Source organism: Pimephales promelas, chromosome 4, assembly GCF_988280905.1.
Source record: "Pimephales promelas chromosome 4, fPimPro1.hap1.1, whole genome shotgun sequence".
Lineage (NCBI taxonomy): Eukaryota > Metazoa > Chordata > Actinopteri > Cypriniformes > Leuciscidae > Pimephales > Pimephales promelas.
This window is the reverse complement of record NC_142772.1, coordinates 2,707,530-2,721,233: the sequence shown is the minus strand read 5'-3', so window position 1 is coordinate 2,721,233 and position 13,704 is coordinate 2,707,530. Positions and strand designations below refer to the sequence as shown.

The 13,704-nt window shown below is 34.8% G+C and overlaps 1 protein-coding gene across 1 annotated transcript; it reads right to left on the bottom strand.

Annotated features, from left to right (window-relative positions):
• Positions 1–787: 787 nt before the first annotated feature.
• aldh2.2 (aldehyde dehydrogenase 2 family member, tandem duplicate 2) lies at positions 788–13,682 on the bottom strand. The gene is made up of 13 exons (XM_039662142.2): positions 13,330–13,682; positions 12,066–12,170; positions 11,611–11,751; positions 10,354–10,433; positions 9,093–9,204; positions 7,628–7,756; positions 5,515–5,628; positions 4,661–4,763; positions 3,802–3,986; positions 2,409–2,573; positions 1,725–1,882; positions 1,499–1,613; positions 788–1,236 (listed from the first exon to the last, which is right to left on the bottom strand). The coding sequence occupies exons 1-13, from the start codon at positions 13,438–13,440 to the stop codon at positions 1,204–1,206; spliced, it is 1,551 nt and encodes a 516-aa protein (XP_039518076.2). The 5' UTR covers positions 13,441–13,682; the 3' UTR covers positions 788–1,203.
• Positions 13,683–13,704: the final 22 nt, after the last annotated feature.

Below are 13,704 nucleotides of genomic sequence, written 5' to 3'. Positions count from 1 at the left end.
CCACGGCTCAAAAGCTTAAAACAGTGGAAAAAAGTTCTTTAGTTTTTTTTAAATGTTATCTACTCTAGGAAAATGTTTCCTCTATAGCATCGCTATGAAACTCCCCCTTTTTTTATGACTAAAACTTCGTAGGTTTTAAAGCTGCAGTAGTAACTTCTTGTTGATTCAATAAGGGAATATGTCAACTACTGGATTGTCATTGTAATGTGTGAAACGTGTTTTATACCAGGATTATTATAGTTAACAAAAATTTAAACCATAATTTTTTTAAACAAATTAAAAATATTGATACAAACTATAATAGTATCTCAATGATACTAATGGTACTGTGTTTTTAGTTTACCACAGTAATATACAGGGTAAGAATTGGTTCATATTTCCAGATAAATAGATTCCCATCCTGAATTAAATGTAGATTCACAAAAAAACAACTACGAAAAACAAAACACAAATGAATAGAATGAGATTCACAAATGCGTTAGGAATTTCACAAAAATTAATTAAATTAACAAATACGTCAAATGGGATTTGCCTATAGTAATATCCTAGCACTAAATGATTAGCATATCCATCTATTAACACAAAAACACTAGTTTTACCATATTTAACAGAGTATGGTGTTCATGATGAAGGAGAGAATACAAATTTGTTCTAAAATGAACAAATATAAAGTATAAATAAATAAATGTTTAATCTGTGAAACCAAACATTTTTCAATTTATTTGTGTTTCTTTTGCAGGTCATCAAATCATATCTAACAATAAATGCTGCACTATCACAGAGACTGTTACTGTTTGATATTCATTTATTTTCTTCTGCATGTTACTACAAAAAATCTAATCATAAAAGGACAAATATTTATGCAAATTAAGAATAAATGAATGAGGAAAAAAAATTATAAAAATAATTGGACCATTTATTACACAAATCAGATGGATAATCAAAAAACTTCTGTAACTTATCACTGTTAGAACTTTATTTTTTATGTACTAATCATGTGTGTGTGTATGTATATATATATATATATATATATGATTATACAGAAAAAAATAAAGTAATATTTATTTATTTTTTTTTTTCCTCAGTACACATTAAGACATTATTTGATTTAATGAAATAAATTTAAAGAGTAATGTTCATTTCAATAATGTCCGTCACAGCTCAAATCGTTCGATGACGGCTTCTCTAAATGAATTTCTCCATTTATGAATTTTTCTGAGGGACCTTAATTGTAACCTGTGGAGGAAAAGAGTTAGTAAATAAAAATGAGTGCATAGTTAATGATATCTGCAATTTACAGATCATTGCCCAAATAAACACATTAATAAATGCCTAATAATAACCTACTTGACAATTTGAAATAAGCAACCTTAAAAGCAGTCATCACTTTGGCATTATTTAAGATTATAATCCAGATATAAGCATGACATTTAAAGTTTACAATGAGTGAATTATGAATAATGAGCGCACTTTTGTTTTCCTGATGGTAAAACCTTACCGTTTTGACCTCGGTGTAGTTGTCAAGTCCGTACTGTCCTAACTCACGACCAATCCCTGAGGCCTTGTAGCCTCCGAAGGGAGCCTGCACTCTGAACACGTCGTAGCAATTAATCCTAATCAAATCAAATCACAAGAACAAGCCTGATGTGAACAAGAGGTCTGATATTCCAATATCCAAGATATCTATTTTCTTTAAGATAACAAAGCGCACCTCACACACTTACCACACAGTGCCAGCACGCAGGCCATTGGATATGTAATGGGCCTTTTCAATGTTTTTGGTAAAAACAGCTGCTGCAAGGCCATATTTGCTGTCGTTGGCTCTCTCAATCACTTCTTCTAGAGATTTAAACTTCAGAATTTGCATTACAGGGCCAAAGATCTAACAGTACAGAAAGGGAATAGCATGTTATATCATTTTACTAGATGTACATCTTATACCACCCATCTGTGTGCAGACCAGAATGCCATAAACTGTGCAATATTATTATATCAATATTATTACACTGCGTAAAATATGCTGCTGATGTCCATAAATCCTGTAGCTGAAGGAGCACACTGCATAACAAGCTTACAGCCAACCCTGAACCAGACTATTTAAATGTTGAGCAAGCAATCTCATTGGCTGCTGGATCAGCAGAGCCAATCAGCTTGAGCCATGTGGTAATGATGTGAGTGCTCGCGGATTGCATGCAAAGGTCTGATCAGCCTGCGCCCCCTTGAGTTTCATGATTGAACTTTAACATTTTTTCATTGTCGTTATTAACAGTTATTTAATTAGGACTGATTATTAAGCAGGAAATATTAAACAAGCACATCTGGGAAAAAAAGAAGAATGGAACCGCACTAGATGGTAATAGGGCCTTTCCCTAGTAACACGTTAAAAAGTGAAACACACACACACACACCTCCTCCCGAGCAATTGTCATGTCATCCTTAACATCCCCGAAGATAGTGGGCTGGATGAAGTATCCGCGATCAGCTGCCGCCCCCCCGCCACACATGAGCTTGGCTCCCTCGCGCTTCCCACTGCTGATGTAGCCAAGAATCTTCTGGAACTGTTTCTCATCGACCTGGAGTACAGAGAGGAAATACATGATCTTGATTGAGTGATTCAAAAATATGTTACATTTATGTTCTTTTAAAGGGGTCAGGGGTGGTATAATCAGGGGTAAAATTGGGCCGGAACTGCGTTTCACCTGACATTTGATTTCTCTATGGGTCTTACAAAGAGATCAATAGCAGGATTAGTTTTAACAAACCATTGTAGCCTACATCGACATTAATATTCGTTCATTAATATTCAAAAATCACCTGCGTGCATTTAATGCATTAATGCAATTATTTATACCTGAGAATGCTTTGACGCGCATGATGAGGGAACGTCTGCCAATTCCACCAACTGCGTTAAACGTAGCCTATAATTTGTGTTATTTAAAATTACTTTTTAAATTCCAAAGCTTGTAGAAGGTGGCAATACTGACCTGGTAGCCTTGAGTAAATTAACTCGTTTAAGATAATGATTCATAAAACATATAATTATCAGTTAAGCCTATTTACTTCACTGACACAGACAAAAATGAAAGACTATCAGTCAAAGTTCAAGGGGTTTAGGAGTTTAGGAGGGGAAGAAATAGGGCAGGATAAGGAGACTGAGAAAAAGAAAGATGTAGATGAGAAGAGAGCAGGTAGGCTATTGACAAAATAATCGAATGCCCACTGACATGGTTTTAAAGCTATTTATTATCCTTTTTTTTTTTGGCCTTCAAAAGTCTTAAATTGCACATAATTTGGTTTAAAGAAATCAACATTTTCTCGGGGGCGGCCCCGAATCCCACTTTTTGTCCCAGTGTTAAGCAATTTTAACATAGTATTGTCATTAAATCGGTGTAGATGGGCCAAAATAAAACCATTAAAATATCAAGTAAATAAGTGACAGGCTACTTGGTGCCACAGCGACACCCAAAAAGTATTTCTATACCACGATACTCAATATGTTGTCCCACGGTGAGTCATTTTTCTCTTTTGCACCTACACAAAATTTGAGGGTTCCCCCACCTGACAAATCCCACTTTAACCACTGGGTATAATGCCCTTTTCACAAGATGTAAAATAAGGCTTTGATGTCCCAAGAGTGTGTATGTGAAGTTTTAGCCCAAAATACCCCACAGATATTTTTATATATCATGTTAAAATTGACACTTTTTGAGGGTGAGCAAAAACACAGCGTTTTTGTGTGTGTCCCTTTAAATGCAAATGAGCTGCTGCTCCCGGCACAGGAGGCGGAGCTCGCTCACTCACCTGTGGGCCCTGCTCAGTCTTCAAGTCGAAAGGGTCTCCCACGACCCTCTTCTTAGCTCTCTCCACACTTCGCTCAACAAACTCGTTGTAGATGCTCTCCTGTACGTATGTGCGAGAGCCTGCACAACAGCACTGGCCTTGGTTGAAGAAGAGTGCGAAATGGGACTGCTCCACTGCCTCTTCCACTGCAAATGAAAATACACATGAATTAGAAAGATTAATAAACGTGAGGAATCAAATTTTACTTTCTTATTTTTTTTAATCCAAGACTGTATGACTTTCATTCTTCTGTGGATGAAAGGTATTTTTTTTTTTATAAATGTCTTGGTGTCCAAACTTGCTTTCATTTTATAGGCAAAAACATTTAAAATGTACTTTTTACTGAAAATGTACAAAAATTTCCTTTAAAATCTTCTCTGTACAAAACAGAAAGTCCTACAGGTTTAAGTACAACATGAAGGTGAATCAATTATATAATTAAAAGGGTTTAAAGGTCATGTCCTACTATATCATGACTGTACTAACATTGTAGGTGGACCTCAGGAAAAATAATAAAATAATAGTAATGAAATGTATTATCATGACCCTTTTGAGTAGCCATAGAAATATAAAAGGAAATTGCAAATTTAGCGACTTTGTCAGAACTTAAAAAGTGACTAGCAACAAATTTAGCAACTTTTTAGGACTGCTGGTTAACATGTAGTTAGTCCCTATATCACAATTGTTTTGTTATTTGACAGAGGACATTGGCCTATATATTATATTAAAATACAGTATATGAGCAAGAAAAAGTAAGTAAAGAGCTGACAGTTTAGAGTTTTTGAGCCACTTTCTATTGAAAACAGCTGGCAAAACTCACTATCAGCATCTGATAAAATGATGTTTGGACTCTTTCCACCCAGCTCCAGTGTGACCTTCTTCAGATTACTGGTACTTGAGGCTCGCTGGATGAGGTGACCTACCTATTCAACCATAATAACACAAACCAATATTATATTTGCAGTTTAAATTAAAGTCTTGCGTTCACACTATACCAAAATTCTGTCATTAATTACTCACATGTCCAAACACAAAACACAACTGAAGATATTTTTAAAGGAAACCTCCATTGCTAGGACTTTAGGTAATCAAAATGTAATGGTTTTTGGGTTTAGAACAACAACATTTTTGTGTAAACAAACCTTTAATACCTCGTCAAGATTGGCATTCTTACCAAAAAGTCTTAGACACAGTAGATGCTTCACAAAAACTGAGAACAAATTTGCTCTTAGATAGTCATTTATATATTTTGCTATGGAGTGCCAATTTTATGTCCAAATATTTAAGTTTTAAATATTGTAATGAGATTTATGTACACTCTTAGAAGAAAAGGTTCTATATAGAACCTTAAAAGGTTCTATCAGCGCTACGTATTTGGAACCCCTAAAAGGTTCTATACACTCTTAAAAAAAGGGTTCCTCTGGGTTCTATATACTTGGCCAATAGAACCTTTTGCCAAAAAAAAAAATGGTTCTATATAGAACCATTTTGGAGTTCCATATATGAAGCGGGGGATGGAACCATTTCTTCTAAGAGTGTTTGAACAAGAAATCCAACAACATATTATATGGCACACACTGAGAGAAAGTATAATTTCTGTCAAGGTTATGACAGAGTGTACAGTATTGTACTTCATATCCACGAAATATCCATTATTGAAGAAAAACCGCTTACTTCCGTGGAGCCAGTGAAGGCTATTTTGTCTACGTCCATGTGAGAAGCAATGGCAGCTCCGGCTGTGGGACCCATTCCTGGGATGATGTTGACAACTCCAGCTGGGAAACCCACCTACCGCAAATCATGGAAAGGTGTTTAGGCAAAACAACAATGATCATGCACTTGATGGTGGTTTCAACTACAGCTTCACTATTATAGCCTATTATTAGGGCTGTCACAATTCCTCTATGAAATTAAAGTACTCAATTTTTTAGTCCCTGGAATACTGGAAGTGGCTGCACAATGTTTTCTAAAGCTGCACAAATTGTATTAAAACCATACTATAGCATAGTGCTATTGTGAATTTTCAAAAACTGCGATTCAATTCAATAAATATATGCCCTGCATGTTTAATATATTTTATTTACATGAATGTAGGTTACATCTTCCTCCTCCACATTCCAGGATTTTTCTCCATATAATGGACTTCAATGGGAACCAAACGGTTCAAGGTCCAAATGAGAGTTTGAGTGCAAACTGTTCAAAGGGCTTTAAACGATTTCAGACGATGAATAAGGGTCTTATCAAGCGAAACGATCGCTCATTTAATAAATAAATAACAAAGTCTCTCCTGTTTGAACTCGTTCATCAAAATGAACGAATCTTTTTCCGAGTCAATTCGTTCGTTTCGTTCGTTGAAAGCAGCAAGGCAAGCATTTGAGCTTATAAAACTTAAACTTTGTTATTTATTTATTAAATGAGCGATCGTTTCGCTAGATAAGACCCTTATTCATCGTCTGAAATCGTTTAAAGCCCTTTGAACAGTTTGGTTCCCATTGAAGTCCATTATATGGAGAAAAATCCTGGAATGTTCATCAAAAACCTTAATTTCTTTTCGACTGAAGAAAGAAAGACATGGACATCTTAGATGACATGGGGATGAGTAAATTATCAGCAAACATTTTTTCAAAAGTGAACTACTCCTTTAAGTCCTACTGTACCGAATTTTAGTTGTAGTTCCACCAGAGTTCCACTGGGGGCGATCGCCCATGAGTGCAAAATGGTTGCAAGACGGCTAAATTTGTCTCTTTCACCCGATTGCCGTTGAGAAATCTCAGATTTGATTGTAAGTTTTGCAAGTTCATCATGGGTTATAGGTCGAAAGTTGAATGAACGAGTACTAATGTGCTTTCGATTTCTTCCAGGTTGAGTTGTTGCTGCCCATAACGTGCTAGCATTCTGGTTGGTCAGTGAAGCGAGACCAATGTGAGGAACTTTAGTTTTACAAAAACTCTTCTAGCACGTGTATTTACCCGTGTCCGCTGTCTCGAGAGAACAGAAAGTGCAGAGCGCGAAAGCACCAAAGTGACTGAAAGATTGCCATTGACGCCATTGACATTTTAAAAGACCTTTTAAAGCAAATAAGTGACTCTAAAAAATCTAACACCCAACAATGTGTCATTTCTTTGCATCTAATTTCGAATACAACGTTCAAATTACTAGACAAAAAATTATATCCTGAGAAAAGGGGATTTTGAGGGGTACATCTCCATAGACCTCCATTCATTCTGCACTCGTCCTGTGAGCGCCCTCATGTGGACCCAGATTGGAACTGCAACCAGTTCAGGAGCCAGAAGTTTACCGAGAATGGAAGCTCTCCCCATATTAGACATTCTCTGGATCACTAGTCACGTTCGCTACTAGCTAGCTAGCTAGTCACGTTGGTTTTGTTGACAAAAGTAACAACGGTGCGTCTCTCAGGTCTTGCGCTAATCACTTTCTGAGCATATAGTTCCCAGTATGTATACAGTTAGATGTGTCCCTCTCATGTGACCTTGTTATTTGTACACGCTGTGACTATACAAATCACATGTGATTGACGTTATTTTGTCACTTATATGGAGCAGTATGCTAGCTGGAGCCGTTTAACTCAGTCTTTGTGCTAAGCTAGGCTAGCGACGGGTGCGTCAGACAGATTTACGGCACGCACCGCGATGAGAAGGGCATGTATGGACTTATCTTACTCGGGGGGATACGGTGAAGTCCAAAAAAGCCGGTGTGTTCCTATAAACATGATTCTGCAACTAGGATTTTCCTCAGTGTGCAAATATACAGTAGGCGTGCCGGTCACCTCCTTGATCAGGCTGGCGATATAAAGGGCAGTGAGTGGCGTTTGCTCCGCCACCTTCATCACCACTGTGTTCCCTGTAGCCAGAGCCGGGCCGAGCTTCCAGGACTGCATCACCAGAGGGAAGTTCCACTGGAAGAAACACACAATCCAGAGAAGACGACATGAGAAAGACAAAAGTACAGGGAAACTACTGTATGGCTGGACAATAATTCAATATCAATATATATATCGCAATATACAGGTGAAACATGACTGTATGTACCATATCTCTTAAACAGCCTGTCAGGCTTTATTTTGAGAGAACAACTGGCTGGATGTACATTATCCCCTACTTATTCGTTATAGTTATAGTAGAAAATAGTAAAAACACATGACAAGAGCTTGATATTTCACTGGTTTTGTCCATTTGAACATAGAGTAGTTCACTTTAAAAAAACTTTTGCTGATAATTTACTCGCCCCTATGTCATCCAAGATGTCCATGTCTTTCTTTCTTCAGTCGAAAAGAAATTAAGGTTTTTGATGAAAACATTCCAGGATTTTCTCCATATAATGGACTTCAATGGGAACCAAACGGTTCAAGGTCCAAATGAAAGTTTCGGTGCAGCTTCAAAGGGCTTTAAACGACACCAGACGATGAATAAGGGTCTTATCTAGAGAAACGAGCGGTCAGTTCAAAAATAAATAACTGAATAAAAATCAACAAACGAAATGAACGACTCGAAAAAAGATTCGTTCATTTTGATGAACAAGTTTGAACAGGAGATGTTAAGACTTTTAAATGAGTGATTAAATGAGTGATCGTTTCGCTTGATAAGACCCTTATTCATCGTCTGGAATCGTTTAAAGCTGCACTGAAACTGTCATTTAGACCTTGAACCGTTTGGACCCCATTGAAGTCCATTATATGGAGAAAATCCTGGAATGTTTTCATCAAAAACCTTAATTTCTTTTCGACTGAAGAAAGAAAGACATAGACATCTTAGATGACATGGGGGTGAGTAAATTATCAGCAAAAGTTTTTTCAAATGTGAACTACTACACAATTAGATAACGATAACGCCAATTTAGGTCAACAAATTAACAATGCTTCATTGTTCAGTCTGTGGTGTAAAAAGGTCGCATTAGCAATTAATGAAAAAACACAGAAGCAAAACATGATCACATCAAAGTGTCAGAATCATTTCTGGTCCCAAATTTGTATAAATGTTACTAGTAGTCACTGTATGAAGAATTGTTAGGTATAATATGTCATAGTTTACTTTATTTTGCTCTCCTCACTTACATAAATTAACTATAGTGTCCTGCACCCACTAGTAAAACAAATATTATATATATATATATATATATATATATATATATATATATATATATATGGGGTCTGAATAATTTGGGTTTGACAGTATATTATTATATTAGTCGGCAAATACACATTGCTTTCTGAAACTCCAAAAGCATCTACTTACAGGGATAATTTGGCCACACACTCCAACGGGCTCATGCCTCGTGTAGCAAAAGTAATTACCATCAATTGGAATGGTCTTCCCTTCCCATTTGTCTGCCCAGCCAGCATAATACCTAAAAACCAAACAACCAAAACACACACACACACACACAGTTCAGAGTTCAGAGCTTCTGATTGAATTCACCCACGTTGTCAGATTTACATGCACACTAGTCACTATAAACAACCTTTGGAAATACTGAAATGCCTGCGATATGCACGATATGATGCAGACCACAATATAGTGCAATTTACAAAGCAATGTCTAAATATTTTTTGTTTTATTTTAAAAAGAATGAAAATAGCTCAAAAACAGGATAATCATTTAAGAGATTTATTATGTAATGCAACAAAGAAATATATAAGTCACTCAAGAAACATTTAGGCCTACACTGTAAAGAATATGACATGACCAATTAGTTACAACAACTAGGGCTGTCAAACGATTAATCGCATCCAAAATAAAAGTTTGTGTTTACATAATATATGTGAGTGAACTGTGTATAATTATTTTATATATATAAATACACACACACATGCTTGTATATATTTAATAAATATTTTAATGTATATAGATGTATATATAATTTATATTATATATAAATATAAATATTTTATATATAAATAATATTTTTTTCTTAAATATACATGCATGTGTGTATTTATATATATATATATATATATATATATACACAAAATAATTATACACAGTGGACCCACATATATTATGTAAACACAAACTTTTATTTTGGATGCGATTAATCGCGATTACTCGTTTGACAGCCCTAATTGTTATATTAGGCTACTTTTAACTATTTACTTTTAACTTTTTTAAGCATTTTTTACCTTTTTTGTAAGTTTTACAAGATTCAACTTAATTCAAGATTCAATTTTAAGTCAATTTAATGTAATTTAAGATTAAAACACATTCAGTTTATTGGTACTTAAAAATTATTATGTTTATTAGTTTATGTCAAATGGCGTAACCCAAATGTACAGAAATTTTATTTGGTTTAATACATTAATCTTAAATTTAGGGCTAAATATTTTTGTTAGTGCTGTAAAACTCTTTAGACATGGTTAGTAACTTGCAAATGTAATAGAGACAGGACTTCAAGTGATTACTGTATTGCAATCTGTATTATGTAACGGAAATATTAAGGAAATGCCCGTTTTAACTAGAAAACACTGTGGACAAACCATCACAACGACAACAAGTTCACCTCAAGCATTTGACCACCATGGGCACGTCCGCGCTGTAGGAGACCGCATACGGTTTCCCATTGTCAAGAGTCTCTAGCGCCTATTGAAACAAAATACAAATAATTTTAACATAAAGATCAAGAGTACACTGTTTACAGATATGTATAACTGATATCAAATAGCATAGTTTTTTTTACGGGACCCATGAACTAACAGTGTGTTATAACTAGGGCTGTACAAAGATTAACTGCGATTAATCGCATCCAAAATAAAAGTTTGTGTTTACATAATATATGTGTGTGTGCCGTGTGTAATTATTTTGTATTTATAAATACACACACATGCATGTATATTTAAGAAAATGTGTTATTCATATATAAAATATTTAAATAGAATATATATATATATATATATATATATATATATATACAGTATTTACATGCAAATAATTCTTAAATATATACATGCATGCATACGTAATTTATATATACAAAATAATTATACACAGCACACACACACATGTATTATGTAAACCACAATATTTTATTTTGGATGCGATTAATCACAATTAATCGTTGCACAGCCCTATTTATAAGCATTCAATTATATAATATAAAACTATTTATATTCAAGATTGGAGTTACTGACGACTTTATCATTTATCTGCACTTTGATCTTTGAAACTTGCAGACATTTTACTTTCACAAAAATAACACAAGAAATGAAAGGTAATATCTGAAAGAGCATAATAGGGGCACTTCTGCTATATATATATATATATATATATATATATATATATACACATACATACATATATATATATACATACATACATACATATATATGAAGACTTCAGATGCAAAACCCTCTAAGTGCCATCTGAAATTTCCTTCTAAAATTAGCATTTTTATCAAGCTTGTATGTTTATGTTCAGTGATTTCACTTTAATGGGAATGAAAATGACCTATTGATTGTCATTAAAGTGAAATTACTGAACCTAAATATACGAGCTTGATAAAAATGCTAATTTTAGAAGGACATTTCAGATGGCATTTAGAGGCTTTTGCATCTGAAGTCTTATATATGTATGTATACTGTATATATATATATATATATATATAATCCAAATATTTAAAATCCAATTTTCATCCTCCTATAATTCATAAAAGTGAGACCTTTGGCCAGAAGCATACTACAAATATGCTTTAATGCATAGACTAGATCAGCTCAAAGTCTACACGGCAGCATTCAGGGAAAAGGTCGTCTGAGAGACTCACAGCTAAATAGGCAGAATCCCTCTCTATGCAGTCTGCTAATCGGCTCAAGAGCAGCCCGCGGTCCGATGCATCCATGCGTCTCCAGGGAGAGCCCAGCTTAAACGCCTGTTTGGCAGCCTTGACCGCTTTGTCCACATCTGCCTGCAAGCAAAACGACAAACATGAGAGAAATATAGACTAAAACGAGCAAGGAGGAGGCTGGCCGCACACTGACTGAACTCAGTACAGTCAAAACATCTGCATAGTGCAAAAAATGCAAAGTGAATTAAAAACCTTTAGGTCTATTCCTCACACAAAGTGATCATGTTGCTCCACTGCATTGTATAGAGAGAGAAAGATCTTGATGTTCAGCCGGTTTAACCTGACATGACCTTACCTTAGCCAAGACCAGCAAACCAGTTGGTTTAAGACATTTATTATTCTTTCAATATAAATGTAATAATTCAAATATCTACCTTATCCCCCTCTGCGACTTGGCAGATAACTTCACCAGTAGCAGGATTGATGGTCGGAAACGTTTTCTTGCTTTCCGCATCGTGCCACTCATTGTTAATGAAAATCTGCAAAGAAAAAAAAGAGGCACATTAACATACTCTTGCATTTAAAAAGTGATAAATTCAACTTTTACTGTCATTATTTTCACATTGCAAATCAGTGTATAAAAATATTATAGAGCAAATATATACATGATGGCACTGGGGGAGTAAATTATGACAGCTAAAACTAAGGATGATGTGGAGGAAATGCGATAACTTGTGATGCATCATCAGTTAATTCTATGATAAGTGTTTTGAAAAACGATTTCCATTAGTTGCAAGTGTATTCCTGTGCACTGCATTTTTTTTTTTACTGTAGCCTTAAAACGTAAAGCCACACAATGTGAAATCTTCAAAATAAATGTTAACAAAAACATCAGATATTATTTATAATTGCATTGCATCTTTGCTCAACTAGTTAAATCATTCGGTTATATTATACAGCGATATTATTCTCACTCAGTCTATTCTCTAATATCTGCATCAACATCACATTCATCTTAAAGTGTGATGTTGTAATAAATGTATTATTACTCATTAAATATATTATTAATGTTTTTAATGATTAATATTTTTAATGACATTATTATATTATTAATACTCATTAATGTTTAACTTTTTACTACACATTTGCGCAGTTTTGGAGGATATGGTTTTTTTATGTACATTTTTTTTATGTAAGATTTTTTATGTAAAATTCACTTTAAAAAAAAGGTAGACAATTCTAACTTTAATTCATTAAAAAAAGAGCTGCACTTCTTAACGTCCCTAAATTATAATGAAATTATTTGTCCCAACCAATAGTTGATGAATGATGTACAAGCTCAATATTTACTTAAAAAAAAAAAAAAAGATACTCCATTTCACTAGCACATCAATTCCTGCCACAAAAAGAGGGAAAACAACCCCACCTCACTCAGATAGAGAGAGAGATAAGGTAAACAGGGAATGACTCTTTCGTTATGGAGGCGGGGTTTGCAAACATGGCAAGAGGCTATAAAACGCAACGATTCGACGACAGAGACATTTAACTAAGGAACATGAAAATATTAGCTACGCAACTATCAGCGTAATGATACGTTTAATTAAGACGTGAGTTTGAATATTAGCAACATATTGATATTTGATATTACATAAAAATAAACATCCATGTGCATTAAAGTCCCAGCGTTTGGGGCATTACCTTGTTGTAGTAAACGTCTGGGTGAATGTTCGGTGCAGGAATCGTTGAATGCTGACATGCTGAGATACGAAAAACTTGTGGAAAAGTTCGGGAGCAAACCGTGCGCAGCATTTTCTACTCGCTTGCCTTGAACTGATGATGAACTCGAAGTTCAGAAACGCGTTCGCTTCTGCAAGAGACGTTGCCAGATCTTTTACAGGGAACAATTGTTTAAATACCAGTCCACTGCCACGCGTTTACATAACACTACAGTTATTCACAATCTTTGTATATTCTCTCTTTTTATCTATCCCTTGACAACATTTTTTTACCAACAAATAACTCGTAATGACATGGAAACAAATGTCCAAAAATCGTGGACCTGGCAACAACCAG